The following is a 14,298-nucleotide window of genomic DNA, read 5'->3' as shown; positions in this document are numbered from 1 at the left end:
AACAGTGCTAGGCTGTAAGTGGGATGACGGAAAGTAACAAAGGAAGATGCCCTAGGGACAGTCAAAGAAGTAGAGGCTACCAAGTAAACCTTAGTTAACCAAACTAAGCTTGGCTTGAACTGCAGCAAGAGGGAACTGTTACAGGAGCCTAAGCAGCACAAAAGTGCCTACTTTCCCTGGGCATGTGTGTGCATATGATATATCTATATATATATGTGTATATATATATATGTGTGTGTGTGTGTGTGTGTGTATATACATACATGCATACATACATATATATATATATATAGAGAGAGAGAGAGAGAGAGAGAGAGAGAGAGATCACATGGTATGTACCTGTGTGTATGTGTGGGGGTGAACAAAGCCATTTTAACTCTCCAAAGCATTTTAACTCTCCAAAGTTTCTCTTTGGGCACAAAAGAAGAAAAAGATATTTACTAAAATGGTTACAATAATTGAAACACAAATAAAATATAACTTTCAGTCTTAGCTGTGCAGGGTGTGTGGGGTTAGAGATTAGTCACAGTGGGGTCAGACACTGGGGAGAGACAGCAGTGGGGTAGAGGAATACCAGGCACACAAAGGCTGAAGGGGGAGAAGGGAAGCTTACCAGGCAGCAGGCAGCAGAAGCCTGTAAACACACACACACACACACACACACACACACACACACACACACACACACACACCTTACCTTCGCTTCATCAGACAAGGTTCCTGACACAGAAGAAGATTCTTCACTGACTGTTTCCTGCAAAGGACAATGAGAAGACAAGAATCAACCAACCCATGGTGGTCTAGAACCCAAGCTCTGCTGTGAGTAGCTAGTGTTCAGACCTCGGTGCCACTGCTAATGGCTAGGAGGCAATGAGATAATGATGGGGGCCTCAGTTTCCTCATATGTTAAAAGAAAACAAACCAGTATCCACCTCGTAAGATTGTTTTTTTTTTAAAGGGAGAGAGGGAAGAGATGGATGGTAGACTGTTCAGTGTTTAGGACTGTACAGGCACCTCTTAATTCTCTGTAGACGTTAGTTGTAACACTGTTATTCTATGTAATTTGAGAGCAGCACCAAGTTTTTTTAGAAATTGGTTTTATTGAAGTATAATAACATGCAATAAACTGCATTCATTTAAAATACGCCTTTTGAGTTTTGACTTATGTGTATATCTATTAAAAATTACCCTAGTTTAAATAATGAATATATACCTCACTCCCCTAAACTTTCGCAGTCCTCTGTGCCCCTGTATCTCACTGCTTGCAGTCCTAGCAACAGGCAAACACCAACCTCTTCTTTGTCACAAGATTGCTCTGTGTTTCTTGGAATTATGGGTATGCTTTCATTGGGAGAGGGGTTGACTTCTATTTCTTTCAACATTAAAAATGAAATCATCCATATTCTCAAGCATCCTGGCAGTTTATTCCCTCTTGATAAATGTAGTTCATGTGCGAATAGCCACAACTTCTGTATACCTTCACCAACATTTAGGATGCTTAGTTTTTAAATTTTTGGTCAGCCTAATAATGCATGGTTGTGCCTGATTATAGTTTTCATGTGCATCTCCCTATTGATTGAGGAAGTTGAATATCAATTCATTTAGGTATTTTTTCCTGGGAAATGATCACTCCAATCCCATATTCATTTATATCAGGATGCTTGCTTTGTTTGTATTTCTATTTCTATTTGTGTGCTGCTATTCTATAAAGATATTTATATACCACCTATATAAACTAATTTTCACTGTCAAAAGAAAGGCTACCTGGCAGATCTAGTCCACAACCTTGTAATTGTTTCTTCCAGGATTGTTTTGTTTCAATTTCTTTTTTTTCTCCTCTGCAGACTACAGTTTAACATATATTAGGTCCCTGTGTCAGAGTTCATTGACATATATATATATGTCACTGGTGCTCACCACCAAGCCTGACAAAATAAGTTCAACCCCCAGGACCCACGTGATAGAAGGAAATAACTGACTCCCTGATCTTTTAGCCTCCACACTCTCTCTGTAACACAGAGAGAGAGAGAGAGAGAGAGAGAGAGAGAGAGAGAGAGAGAGAGAGAGAGAGAGAGAGAGAGAGAGAGAGAGAGAGAGAGAGAGAGAGAGAGATTGAAATAAAAAGAAACCTTTTTTAAAATGTCTCATTTCAGCCGGGCGGTGGTGGCGCACGCCTCGGGAGGCAGAAGCAGGTGGATCTTTGTGCGTTCGAGGCCAGGCTGGACCGATAGCCTCCGAAACAATACAGAGAAACCCTGTCTCGTAAAAACCAAAAAAAAAAAAAAAAGACTCATTTCTTGGGCTGGAGAGATGGCTCAGAGGTTAAGAGCACTGACTGCTTGCTCTTTCCAGAGGTCCTGAGTTCAATTCCCAGCAACCACATGGTGGCTCACAACCATCCGTAAAGATATCTGGTGCTCTCTTCTGATGTGCAAACGTACATGGAGGCAGGATGTTGTATTCATAATAAATAAATAAAATCTTTTTTAAAAATGTCTCATTTCTCTATGCCTCCAGTTCACTAATCTTTTCTCCCACAATATCTTAATCTGCTACCAATCCTTCTGATGCATCTCTCTCTAAGTTTCTGATGGATCATTTTAGTATCTCCTATGTCTCTAACCTTTAGAGTAAATAAAAATATAGTTAAATAATTACTTTAGAGAACAAAGAGCTGGGAGAAGATAGAGAAGGAGGTGGCTTTTAGATAATGAAGGTATGTGAATGTGATCAAAATACATTGTATGAATGTATGAAATTCTCAAGGAATAGATTAATAAAATTATTTCAATGTCATTGTTTCTTATTTCTATCACCCATTTTAGTTTGGAGTTGACTAACAGATTTATCTCTGTTTGAGGTGCTATATATATGGTCCCAGTGTTTTGAGTACATGGTCATTTTTATTGGATTCTAAACACTGTGAATACCTCTGTATTCTTACAAATATCCTTAGACTTTGGGATTCAGTTAAGTCACTTGGAAACAGTTTGACCCTTTTGGTTCTTGAGTCATTAGAGAGACTTGGAATGGTGATTTCTCTAGAACCAACTATTATTATCATAGAGCCAAAACACATTCCCCTGGGCCTTGTCAAGGATACTGTCTTCTCATTTGTTGAGTCCAGACACTGTTTCCAGCCTTAAGTACTGGTGGCTCTAATCCTCTGGGAATGTTCATTGCCCGTGTCTGACCTCAGTGGTTTCCTTGCATGCATACTTTGACCAGTGAGTTCTCAGCTGAAGACTGAAAAGCAATCCTTTGCATATGGATGACAGATCTCACTCTCTGTGCAGATCTCTCCTCTCCGCTGCTCCTCTGTCTTTCAAACTCAAGGCTCTATGGACACACTGATCTCCCTTTGAGGATATTTATCTGTGAGGTAGCCTGGAAACCTTTTCAGGGCAATAGGGTGGAACAATCATAGATTCACTCACCTTGTTTCCCATCTCAATGACATCAGTATCCTTTGCTATCATAGAGAGAGCACAATTTTGAGAATGTTTGTTTGTTTCTTTTTTTTTTTTTGGTTATTTGAGGAGAGTTAATGTGATGTCTACTGCAACACTATATAAAGTATTCCATTTTAGATGCAAATCGAGATCTCTTGTCTTTTTTTAAAAATGCCACTCATGAGCTTCATTTCTGTTGATTACCCCAGCCCTCCTATCTCTTTGAAAGGGTCTACTCCCCTTTGGGCCCTCTCTTCTGTGTGTCTTCCATCTTGTTCTCCATGTCTTTCACTAAGAGCCTCTTCTCTGTCCATCTCATATAACCTCTCACAGGCTGGGGCTATGCTCTGGTTTGGAGGTCCCCTCAGCACTTAACAAGGTACCTGACCATTATGATCACTGGATCTTTGTGAATAAAACTGTATTTGAAATATGAAACCCAGTTATTACACATTGAGTCTTTTTGTGGTTGGACACAAACAGCCAGTATTCTTTCATAGAGAATGAAAATTTCCACAACATGAAAATTGTGAAGGATAATAATCCAGGGGACCTAGTGTTAAGCCTCAGGTACTCCTTCCTTCTTCTTCCCAAGGTGTGTGTGTGTGTGTGTGTGTGTGTGTGTGTGTGTGTGTGTGTGTGTTGATAAGCAAGGGGCACTTATCTTTCTTTTCTGGTGTGAAGCTATAAAGGAGGAAGAAGGAGGTGCTGGGGCTCAGGAAACAATAGTTCCTCACCTACTCCCAATCCTGAAGGAGTCTGTCAAGCAGAAGTTGATGGAACTATGTTGTCCAGCTTAGATTCTACCCATGTTGGTGCTGACACAGTGCCAGGAGACTAACACTAACTAAGAGTGAGCACATTCATTTCACCAACTCCTGCCTGACCCACGTGTTGAGGTCTTTTAAGGAGGGGACCTGTGTGGCCTAGCTCCTGAGGGCAAAAAGACATGCACCGATTCACAGGAGTGTATGAGAAGCTAGAACCAGCCCCTCAAATACAGTCATTTTTAGACACTGGTAACTCAGATGGAGCAATGCTTGGATTCCTGGGCCCACCCGTTAATCCCTATCTATCTCATCACATGACTAGTTCAGGACTCCCTGGGAGTGGAGTCATCCCTTGGTCTAGGTCCGGGCAGCAGCACACCACTTGCTCCTTTAGAGTCACACTGCCAACCAGAAGGTAAAGGAAAGTTCATCCTGAGACTGCACAAGTGGAGTGAAGCTGGGTGGCTCTCCAGGAAGCGGTGACAGGTGTCTGTGTGGTGTAGCAAGGCCCAAACAAGACAGGAAGGAGCATGCTGGTGCATTTGAGTGTGTGGAGCCTGGACGTTTGTTCAGCAACTCTAGATTGCCTAATTGGCTTCCAGTGAGCAGCTTCATCTGCCTTAGCCTCCTCTAGTCTGGAATGTGCAGGAAGGAAGGTGGAGAGGAACTGGTGGCACCTTGAGCTGGGAACAGAACTTGGCAGCATTGGTCACATGATGCTGGCTTTACAAATACACAAAATACAAGAGTTATGGGATCATAGAGACTTGCACTAGGTTCCAGAAAGTCACAGAGGTTAAGCACTGTGTAGCAGGATCAGATTCCCTGGAGGGTGTCCCTGAGAGATCTCTGTATGGAGCTGAGATCATGATGCTTCAGTTCCAATGAGACATGAGGATCTGGAGAGAGTAGGGCTATGGTACACTCACTAAAGTTGCAATCACAGAATGGAGCTGGCCTAGAGAAAGGTCATATTGCTACAGGTGACAGACCTGGGAGAGTGGCACTACCCAAGGATGTTGGAGTTCAGATAATGCCACCAAGAGCCCAAGATGCTGGGCACATAACAAGGGTATTTGTTGTTTGTCCTGCTGAGTTTGGGTTTTGCTTTGGTCTTCCCTTGCTCTGCTCCTATGTCTCTCTTTCAGAAGGTCTGTTATCCTGTGCTGGCACACACTGAGTATGTAATAATCTTTTAGTGGCTCACAGGTAAGACTGTCTTGAGTTTTCTTCCACAGATACTGAACTTCTGAACAGAGTACAGACTGTTACAGATTAAGGAGGCTCTAGAAATACATTGAATGATTTTTTTCCTTATGAGATGGTCATGAGCCTTTGAGAGTCCCCACAGTACAATGGCTAAAGGAGGGAGCCACTATTCATCTCTCTCCCTCTCTTCTGACTCCAGATACAGTGTGATCAGCAGCTTCACTCTCGCTGCTATACCTTCCCCACCATCATAGCCTAGAGCCTCCTCACACTAGAGCCAAAATTAAGTCTCCCTTGCCAACGCTGCATTTGTCATGTATTTTGTCACAGTAATGAGAAAGGTAACAGATACAAGATGAAGTTCCATTCTGCCCTGCATTCTACAGCGTGACCATGAGGCTTGCCTATTACAAACTTATGCAACCTCACCACCTTAGGATGAGTAGGGTTCTTTCTGCAGTAGATGACAGAATTCAGTGATGACCCCAACACCAAAGCTCCATTTAGTGTCACTGTATTCCCAGGCCCATCTCCATCCTTCAGGGCTGCGGAATTAGTGACCTTACCTGGGTCTCTGTGGCCTCTGAAGAAGCAGTTCCTCCTGGCTCCTCGACTACTTTCTCAGAACCCTGGCTGTCACTCTTGATTTCAGTATCTTTGAAAGAAAAGATAGAGTCGGGACAGAACATAAGTGACACACAATGCACAGAGCCAGAGGAAACTAGGTAGCCTGCTCAAGTGTTTTTAAGGAATGGTGAAACTGCAGGTGTCCATTCCAGAGAAGAGCAACTGGAAGAGAGCAGGGGGGTCTGCCGCCAACCCTAATCCTCGCTCTGACACTCAGATTCTAGGCTAGTTCCTCCGCAGCCCTTCTCTGGCATGTCCACGTGATGAAGACAGAAACCATGCTGCGCCAGGGAAGCTGTGCAGATGAATCATGCGCACAAAGGGCATGCGCCTGATAGGAAGGCGCCCCCAGCCTCTGCAAGCCCTGGGTAACAGGCTCCTTTGATGTCAGACCCCTTTGAAGTGTATAAACAACCGTCACCTTCTTGGATGGCAGGTTTTGAAACAGTCCTAAATTAGAAGCTAGAAATATCACAATTTACTATACAGTGCTCTCTGAATGCCGAAGATTAGGAAAGGGCTATCTCTTTGGAAATATCATGAATGTATGGTCTGCCAGTGACACTGGCATTAGCATTTCTTCCCTCTTTTCCTCTCCCCTGTCTCTTCCTCCTTTCTCACCTTCTATCCCTAACCCCATGGCCCTTTCTCCCCCGTCTAATCCTTTGCCAGGATCTTGTTATGTAGCCCAGGCTAGCTTTGAACTTACACTCTTCCTGCTTCTGCCTCTAGAGTACTGGAATGATAACTGTATGCAACCATGCCAGCTCCCTTTTCTGTTTTCTAAATGAGAAGAGCTGGAGCTGAGCTGTTGTTGTAACATGTTCTGCAAAGTAAGGCATTTGGATATTCTTCACATAATCTACAAATATTAAAATGGGAAAATGGACCCATATCCCATTCTAAGACCTCCTCCCTCCCAGACTCTCCCTCTCTCTCCACCCCTTTCAACCCTCTCTCTCCTCCCCTCCTTTCTGTCTCCATGTCATCCATGCCTTAACAGGGCAGTCTGGAAGAAATCATCACAGTAGGGATGTTTGCCCTGCCTTCTGCCTCACCTAGGGCTGTCTCCACTGAGGGATCTCAGCAATGACATCTGCTCTCTTCCTTTGGTGGGCCCCAGCTCAGAGCAGCACAGACGCTCTGCTTGTGGACAAGAGGCACCCTGGTCCCTCAGAATGCCCCTGAGATGCAGTCACTGTGAGAAAGATGCTCTGCCTTCATATCTTTAATTATCCCATCAGACATTGCAGAGCCAGGGACACTCATGATTCTCTCTGCTTCTGCCTCTAGCTAGTTTATCTTTCAACACCCATCACCAGGCTGACTCCCACAGACACCGCTCAACCCAAATTACTGGGCCATGAATATCTTCTACCTACTTTTGACAAAGATGTGGGTAAGTGAAATACAATGAATATCTAAGAGGAAAATTAGATGCCCAAGGAGGTTTTCGGAGAGTAATAATGCTTAAAGTACTAATGAAAGAGACTCATATCCAGACATGAAATGTAGCTTGTTGGGCATGAAGATATGTCCTGAGAAAAGACAGAATCCTGAAGAAAGATGCTTCAAAGAAGGTAAAATCTATGGTGTCTCTAGTCCCCAAGTATGTCTTGTGCCTGGGCCTCCTAGCACTTTCATAATAACAAGTCTGGGATGCTCTCACAGGCTAATTCACTTGTTTAAAACACAGAAAGGTGATGAAGTCAAGCAGCTTCTACACAGTGACTCCTACTGAGATGAATATGCAAAACATTTCCATGATCTGGAAGTTTCCATCATTCCTCCCAACATACCTTTTTCTGACTTCTGCTATTATTGATTAGTTTTGCTCCTATCAATAAGTCTCTATTTTAAACAGAGCTGTTTTTTTATGACAGTTCTTACTTTAAGTTTCAAACTGAAGAACAGATCTAAAAGAAAACCTGAGAACATGACCTACTCCATGATTTTTTAAGCAAAAAAAAATTAAAGTATGGAGTAGATTTACAATGAACTAGTATTCCTGGTGATGTAACCATTTGATAGTCTTATCTTCAAAAGACAATTACTGACTACAATGACTAATTGTCTTAGCTAAACTGCTGTGAGGTGTTGAAGCTTATTATTAAGCAGCTGCCACCATTGTCCCCAGAGGTGGCTGCATTTCAGAACTGGGCAAGGTGATGCTACACCTCTCTTTCCAAAGTCTCTTGGGTTTTGTGAGGTTTAATTAGTTAATGTTCACAATGTGCCCTGAGGTCATCAAATGTGACATGCTATCTCAGAAAAGTCAAGGCTGTGGTATTATGTGACACTCACTGCAAACACAACTGCAGCTACACTTAGTTTTTTTATGGCTTCCACCACTTAAGTAGTTTCAAAGTCACAAGAAGCAGATTATTCTAGCAGAGGGGGCAGACACAATTTTCCATGGCATTCTCTCTGTGTGATATTACTTATCTGAAGTGGGTTTACCACAGGCTAATTAAGCTAGAGGTTCAAGTACCTCCCTGGTACAGGCCACTCCCACAGCACGGCATCCAATGCTGCATTCATAATTATGACTATCTTTAGAGAGGACTCCAAGCTATATAGGCTTCAGGTTCCATTAGAATGTGGATCTACCTACTGTTTCTAAGGTAATGCACAGAGAATGCAACATAATATATTTTGAAGACTTTAGGAAGAAATAGTATGTGTTTTTACATTCATTTTAAATATCCATCAAAAATCCCCAAACTTTTTATGCAAAGAAAGAAGGTGGTTCTAAAAAAGTGAATATGGAGAATGACTGAACAATATTTTACAAAGGAATAGAGTGATTTCAAATGTCCTATAGTAAGACATTCTATAAAGTCAGTCTTTAAAATAGTAGATTATTGAGGTAAGAATAGAAAAGAATGAGATATTGGCTGGTATTAATGATGACATTTCAAATTTATAAAGAAGAAATAAGCCATACAGTAGTATTGGCTAACTGTGTTAGAAAAAAAAGAAATTTCAGTCCCTATTTCCTAGTGGATCTCTTAACTGTAGATAAGATTATGCCCCAGATGTTTAAAAATCTATCTGAAATGACTAAAAGGTTTTTAAGGACTATTTCCATAGCTTTGTGGGTGGGAAAAACCCTTCGGTTTTTTTTTTTTTTTTGGTTTTATGAGACAGGGTTTCTCTGTATTGCTTTGGAGGCTGTCGGTCCAGCCCAGCGGGAAAACCCTTCTTTAAAAATGCAGAGGACACATGTCACAAAAGAGAAATGTTATCATATTGGCTACACTAAAAAGTTCAAGTTCCTTCCAGGACAGTCTTGAAACTTACAGAAAAACCCTGTCTCAAAAAGCCAAATAAATAAATTAATAAATAAATTTAAAATTCAGGTTCTGTCAAAAAGTATCCTTTAAAGGCTTTATAAAAAGGAGGTACATGAGGCTGTTGAGATTGGCTTAATGGGCACAGGCCATTGACACCAAGCCTGATGACTTCACTTTGCTCTCTAGGACCTTTATGGTAAAAGGAGAAAATGATTCCCACAGGTTGTCCTTTGACCTCTACACACACACTGTGGTATACCTGTGCCCACACACACACACACACACACACACACGCATGCACGCACGTATTCACAAAAGTAGATACGTGAAGAAAATATTTGCAATACATACAATAAATCAATAATTGAATTCTAGAAAACAAAAATAACACAATAGGTGAATTTATAAATAAACAGGAATTGTAATTAACCAGTAGACATATAACATTTGAAAAGTATTCAGCTTCAACAGTACATAGAGATATAAAATTCAAACAATGACAACTCCTTTCACCTAGCCCAAGGCCAAGTCAAGAAACTCTAATTGAGTATGGGCAAAGGAGAAAAGCTCAAGAGAAAGCCACAGAACAGTTCTGTTTGGTGACAATGGGGATATCCCCAAGTCTAGCAGAAAGAGTTCTAGAATACAGTCTGTAAAAACTATACGAGACATGTAGGAGAATGCTCATTTCAGTATGCAACAAAACATGAACAGCCTAAATATGACTAGCCTTAAGTGACTAGCCTCTTAAATAAGCAGATAAACCACTCGTAATGCTGTTGGAAAAGAGAGGATCCACATATAAATCCCATATCAGGGACCCTGGGAAAGGAAACATCACTTGACAGCTTTAAACATCATGAGCAGAGTAAATGGAAATGAAAAATCACTTCCAATGTATCCTGACACATCTTCAAAAGTAAATGAAGCATACAAATTCATATGTAAAAAGTATAAACTCCCAGCCAGGCAATGGTGGTGCACGCCTTTAATCTCAGCACTCAGGAGGCAGAGGCAGGTGGATCTCTATGAGTTCGAGACCAGCCTGGTCTACAAGAACTAGTTCCAGGACAGCCTCCAACGCCACAGAGAAACTCTGTCTCAAGAAAACAAAAAAAAGAAAGAAAGAAAGAAAGAAAAGTATAAATTCCCAACTAAATGAAGAAAAGTTGCTGCATAAAGCAACATAACAATTTAAAACATAGAAAATGCAACTAAAACCTCCCATAATAGATTCAGCTTTACACAATTTCGTTGGCAAATTTCACAGACCATTTAGGGAATCAGTATTTCTCTTCCCTCCTTTCAAAGTAGTGTCTTTGGCTGGAGGGGTAGATCAGTGGTTGATCATTTGCCTAGCATAAATGAGGCAATGCTGGGGAAATAGAGGCTGGGAGGGGGGGCTACCTGGGGCTTGCTGGTCAGCCAGCCTAAGTGAAATAAGTGAGTTCTAGGTTCAGTAAGAGACCCTGTCTCAACACATAAGGTGGAGGGCAACTGAGAAAGACTCCCAAGGGCTGGTGAGATGGCTCAGTTTCGTGCCACCAATCCTGACTTCCCTCTCTGGGACCCATGTGGCCAGAGAGAATGACTTATTCCCATAAGTTCTCATTTGACCTCCACACATGTGCCATGGCACCTGCATACACACACACACACACACACACACACACACACACACACACACACACACACCAGAGGGTGTGGCATACATATACATACCTTGTCAGCTGTGTACATATAATTTTAAATGACATGTGATTCCTATATTTTGCTAAAAATAAAAATCAAGTGTGCATGGGTAGTAAATGTAAATGTGAAAGATAAAACAAAAGTAGAGTACTTCAGTGAATTGTCTCAAGTCTATTTCTCTATTGTACATTGTCCCATCTCAAAAATGTCTATGCTTATGACTTGGAGCACACTACTTAGAATTCTTCACTGATGAATTTCTACTAGTTTAGTGTTGGCTAGAAATGAACATGTTAATATCAGATAAAATTTGATTCAAAATTAAACACTGTGTTATAAAAATATTTTATACTGGTAAAGGATATTTTCCACAATGACAATCTCAATACTGTGAAACCTTATGTACCATGATGGTTAGTGTTGTAAGTTTGACAAAATATAGAATCAGTAGTTGGGCCTGTGGGCATGTCTGTGGGAAGTTACCTTGATTCTACTAGTTAAGCAGGATGGGACTTTGGTCATGTCTGTGGGGGGTTATCGTGACTGTGCTAGTTAAGTAGGAAGACCACTGTGGGTGGTGCCATTCTCTGACTGGGATCCCAGACTGAATAAATGGAGAAAAGGAGCTGAGCAGGAACACATCTTCACCATTTCACTGTTCTCTGCTTCCTGACTATGGACACATTGTGACCAGCACCCTCAAGCTTCTGCTGTCATGAAATCCCTGCCATAATGGACTGTATTCTGGAACTGTGAGCCTAATTAAACCATTTCTCTCTACATCATCTTTGTCAGGGTAGTTTATCATAGCCACAGAAGCCACATAAGACATGAACCAAGGAGCCCAGCATCCGAGCTGGGTGAGCCAAGAGCTTTATAAGTACATAGAAAAAATGAAAAGGATGAGAGTGAAATGGAAACTTTTCCTGTCTCAGAGTTAGACCAGGTCATCAGTAATGAGTATATAGAATAGTAGAGGTAGAATAGTAGAGGTCATTGGTAAGCTCTTTTCACAGCATGACATGAAATTCTCAACTATGAACAATGAAGACACATTCACACATTCAAAAGATAAGAACTGATCCTAGATCAGGTTAGAGTGAAAGACATTCGTTCAAACTCAAGGTAGAAAGTACACAGGCTATTCTTCTAGACAATCAAAAAAACTGGAAATTAAAGACAAGAGAGCAAACACACAATGATAATCATACCAACTAGCAACCAAACTGCTTTCCTAAATAAATTTTAGCTCAAAGAAGAGACTATAATTATAAGCAAGAATTACTCAACAAAAAATTACTCAAAAGATAGCAATGATGAGAGTATTAATATCAACATTACTTGCTAATAGCTTATGAGTCAGAGGCAAGGCACTACCATGTGTAAGATTCACATCTGTAAATGTGGAAAGATAAACACCCCTGATGATGTAGTAAATTACTTGAAGTGAAGACATCTGAACAATAAGGAACAACAGAAAAAAGCACTATTTAAATGAGCAGAGTGCCCTACAGACACAGCTTCTTCAACCCACACCTCTGAAGGATCTTCCACTTTAGGAGAAGACTGACAACCCCAAGCACCTGGAAGTACGAGCTCAACTATCACAAAACCAGTAGTATCCCAGAGAGCCCTTGGAAAGGATTTGGTTTTTCATTTTGCATACAGAGTTAAAAATTAATAGGGAGGAGACAAGGGTGGCTTAGAGTCAACTGGAACATAGCTTCTCAACAAGGTAGGTGTTTAAGGGGACACATCGATGGTTAATATCAAATAGAGACACTTGGGCAGACAAAGAAAGTCTGCTTATTACAAGACAGGGCTAGGTAGAGCCCATTCGCACTGGGGAGGCAGCACAACCCATCCACAGAGAGAAGTTGACAGAAAAAGAAGAAGGGAGAAGGCGGTGTGCAAAATTGGCATAGGAATGGAAACACTGCAGAAAGGCAGGCTGAATTTAGCTGATCTGGAAGCTTCGTGGCCTGCTGGCACAGAAGAAGTACTCTACATGCCCCAGTGTGAAAGCACAGGGCTATATGGGAAGGCAGCTTTGAGAAAGTCACAACCAACCTTGCTTCTCTGATTAATATAAGTCTTTTCTTGCAACTCAAAGCAAGTGTCACAATGTCCAAGTCAACATCTACCACGAGGTCCAGGGATGATGCACCATCCAACCACCACTGAAGCAGTATCACTGAAAAATATATGCAGTGGGATCTGGACTGGAGACACAGTACGGAATCTAGATCTCTTGCCCTTTAAAAGGGTGTGGTGGCCACTGAGGAGAGTCAGGACTGAGGAGACAGGAGCAATTATGTCCAGGGTCTGGCCTTGTTAGCTGACTTAAGAAGCTAGTTCAACCACTCATCCTCATTAGGCCAATTAAAGAGAAGTAATAATGAAACGTGGAGAAAGAGGTTTATCCAATGTGGCCGCACTGGGAAGAAGGAGAGGTCCAGCAGCGCCAAGTCCATCTTTCAGGTACTGACATGAGGTTTAGGTTTGAATGGGGGACAAGAAGGATATATAACTAAGCAGACCTTGCTCAAGATTGGTCCCACTCATTACTGACCCACTGTTGTGATTCCAGGGGCACCTTCATGGTGATCTGATGAGTCAGAACTTTATTTGGAGGGGTTCATTTGCTTTACATGTCCCAATCACAGTTAATCAATGGAAGCCAAGGCAGGAACTCAAACAGAAACCACAGAGGAATGCTGCTGACTGGCTTACTCTCAACTTTGGTTGCTGCTAAGAATTTCATACATAAGTACTGTATTTACATTATTCTCATCTTTCTCTCCCCCACTCCAATTCCTCTTGTGACCCCCATTCCCTCTCAAGTTCATGCCCTCTTCTTCAAATATTATTATTACATATATACATATATGTATATGTACACACATTTATACAACCTTTTGAGTCTGTTTAGTCTATGCTCATATGTACATGTGTTCAGGGCCAACAACTTGGGATCAGATAATCTATAGGGAGCACATCCCTGAGAAGTCTCTCAGCAGCCATTGGCTGCCTGTACTGGAGCCCTGTGAGATCTCCCCTGTCCACACTGACATATCAACTGTCACTGTGCAGGTCTTGTTTAGGTGACCATATTGTTGAGGTTTCATGGGTACAGCTTCATTGTTATTAAATCCCTTCAGTTGTTTTTTTTTCATTGATTGGTTTATTTACTGTGTGTGTATGTGCATGTCTGTATCTGTGTCCCAGTCCTTGTCCTTGTTGATGACCATG

General features: G+C 41.6%; 1 protein-coding gene across 5 annotated transcripts in view; it reads right to left on the bottom strand.

Moving 5' to 3' along the window:
• Nucleotides 1-14,298, bottom strand: part of Cfap61 (cilia and flagella associated protein 61) — a 287,339-nt gene that overhangs the window by 212,978 nt on the left and 60,063 nt on the right. For all 5 annotated transcript variants that reach the window (XR_005877457.1, XM_040746434.1, XM_040746435.1 and 2 more), the window contains exons 9-10: nucleotides 5,998-6,086; nucleotides 698-754 (exon numbers count right to left, since the gene is read on the bottom strand). Coding sequence is in view for 4 of the 5 variants with exons in the window: in XM_040746434.1 (XP_040602368.1) it covers nucleotides 698-754; nucleotides 5,998-6,086 (146 nt within the window). In the remaining variant the exon portion in view is untranslated. The remainder of the gene's footprint in view (nucleotides 1-697; nucleotides 755-5,997; nucleotides 6,087-14,298) is intronic.

Source organism: Mesocricetus auratus, unplaced genomic scaffold (assembly GCF_017639785.1).
Source record: "Mesocricetus auratus isolate SY011 unplaced genomic scaffold, BCM_Maur_2.0 Super-Scaffold_100004, whole genome shotgun sequence".
In the NCBI taxonomy this organism is placed as follows: Eukaryota; Metazoa; Chordata; class Mammalia; order Rodentia; family Cricetidae; genus Mesocricetus; species Mesocricetus auratus.
Note: the sequence above shows the minus strand (reverse complement) of the source record. Positions and strands in the feature narration are given on the sequence as shown.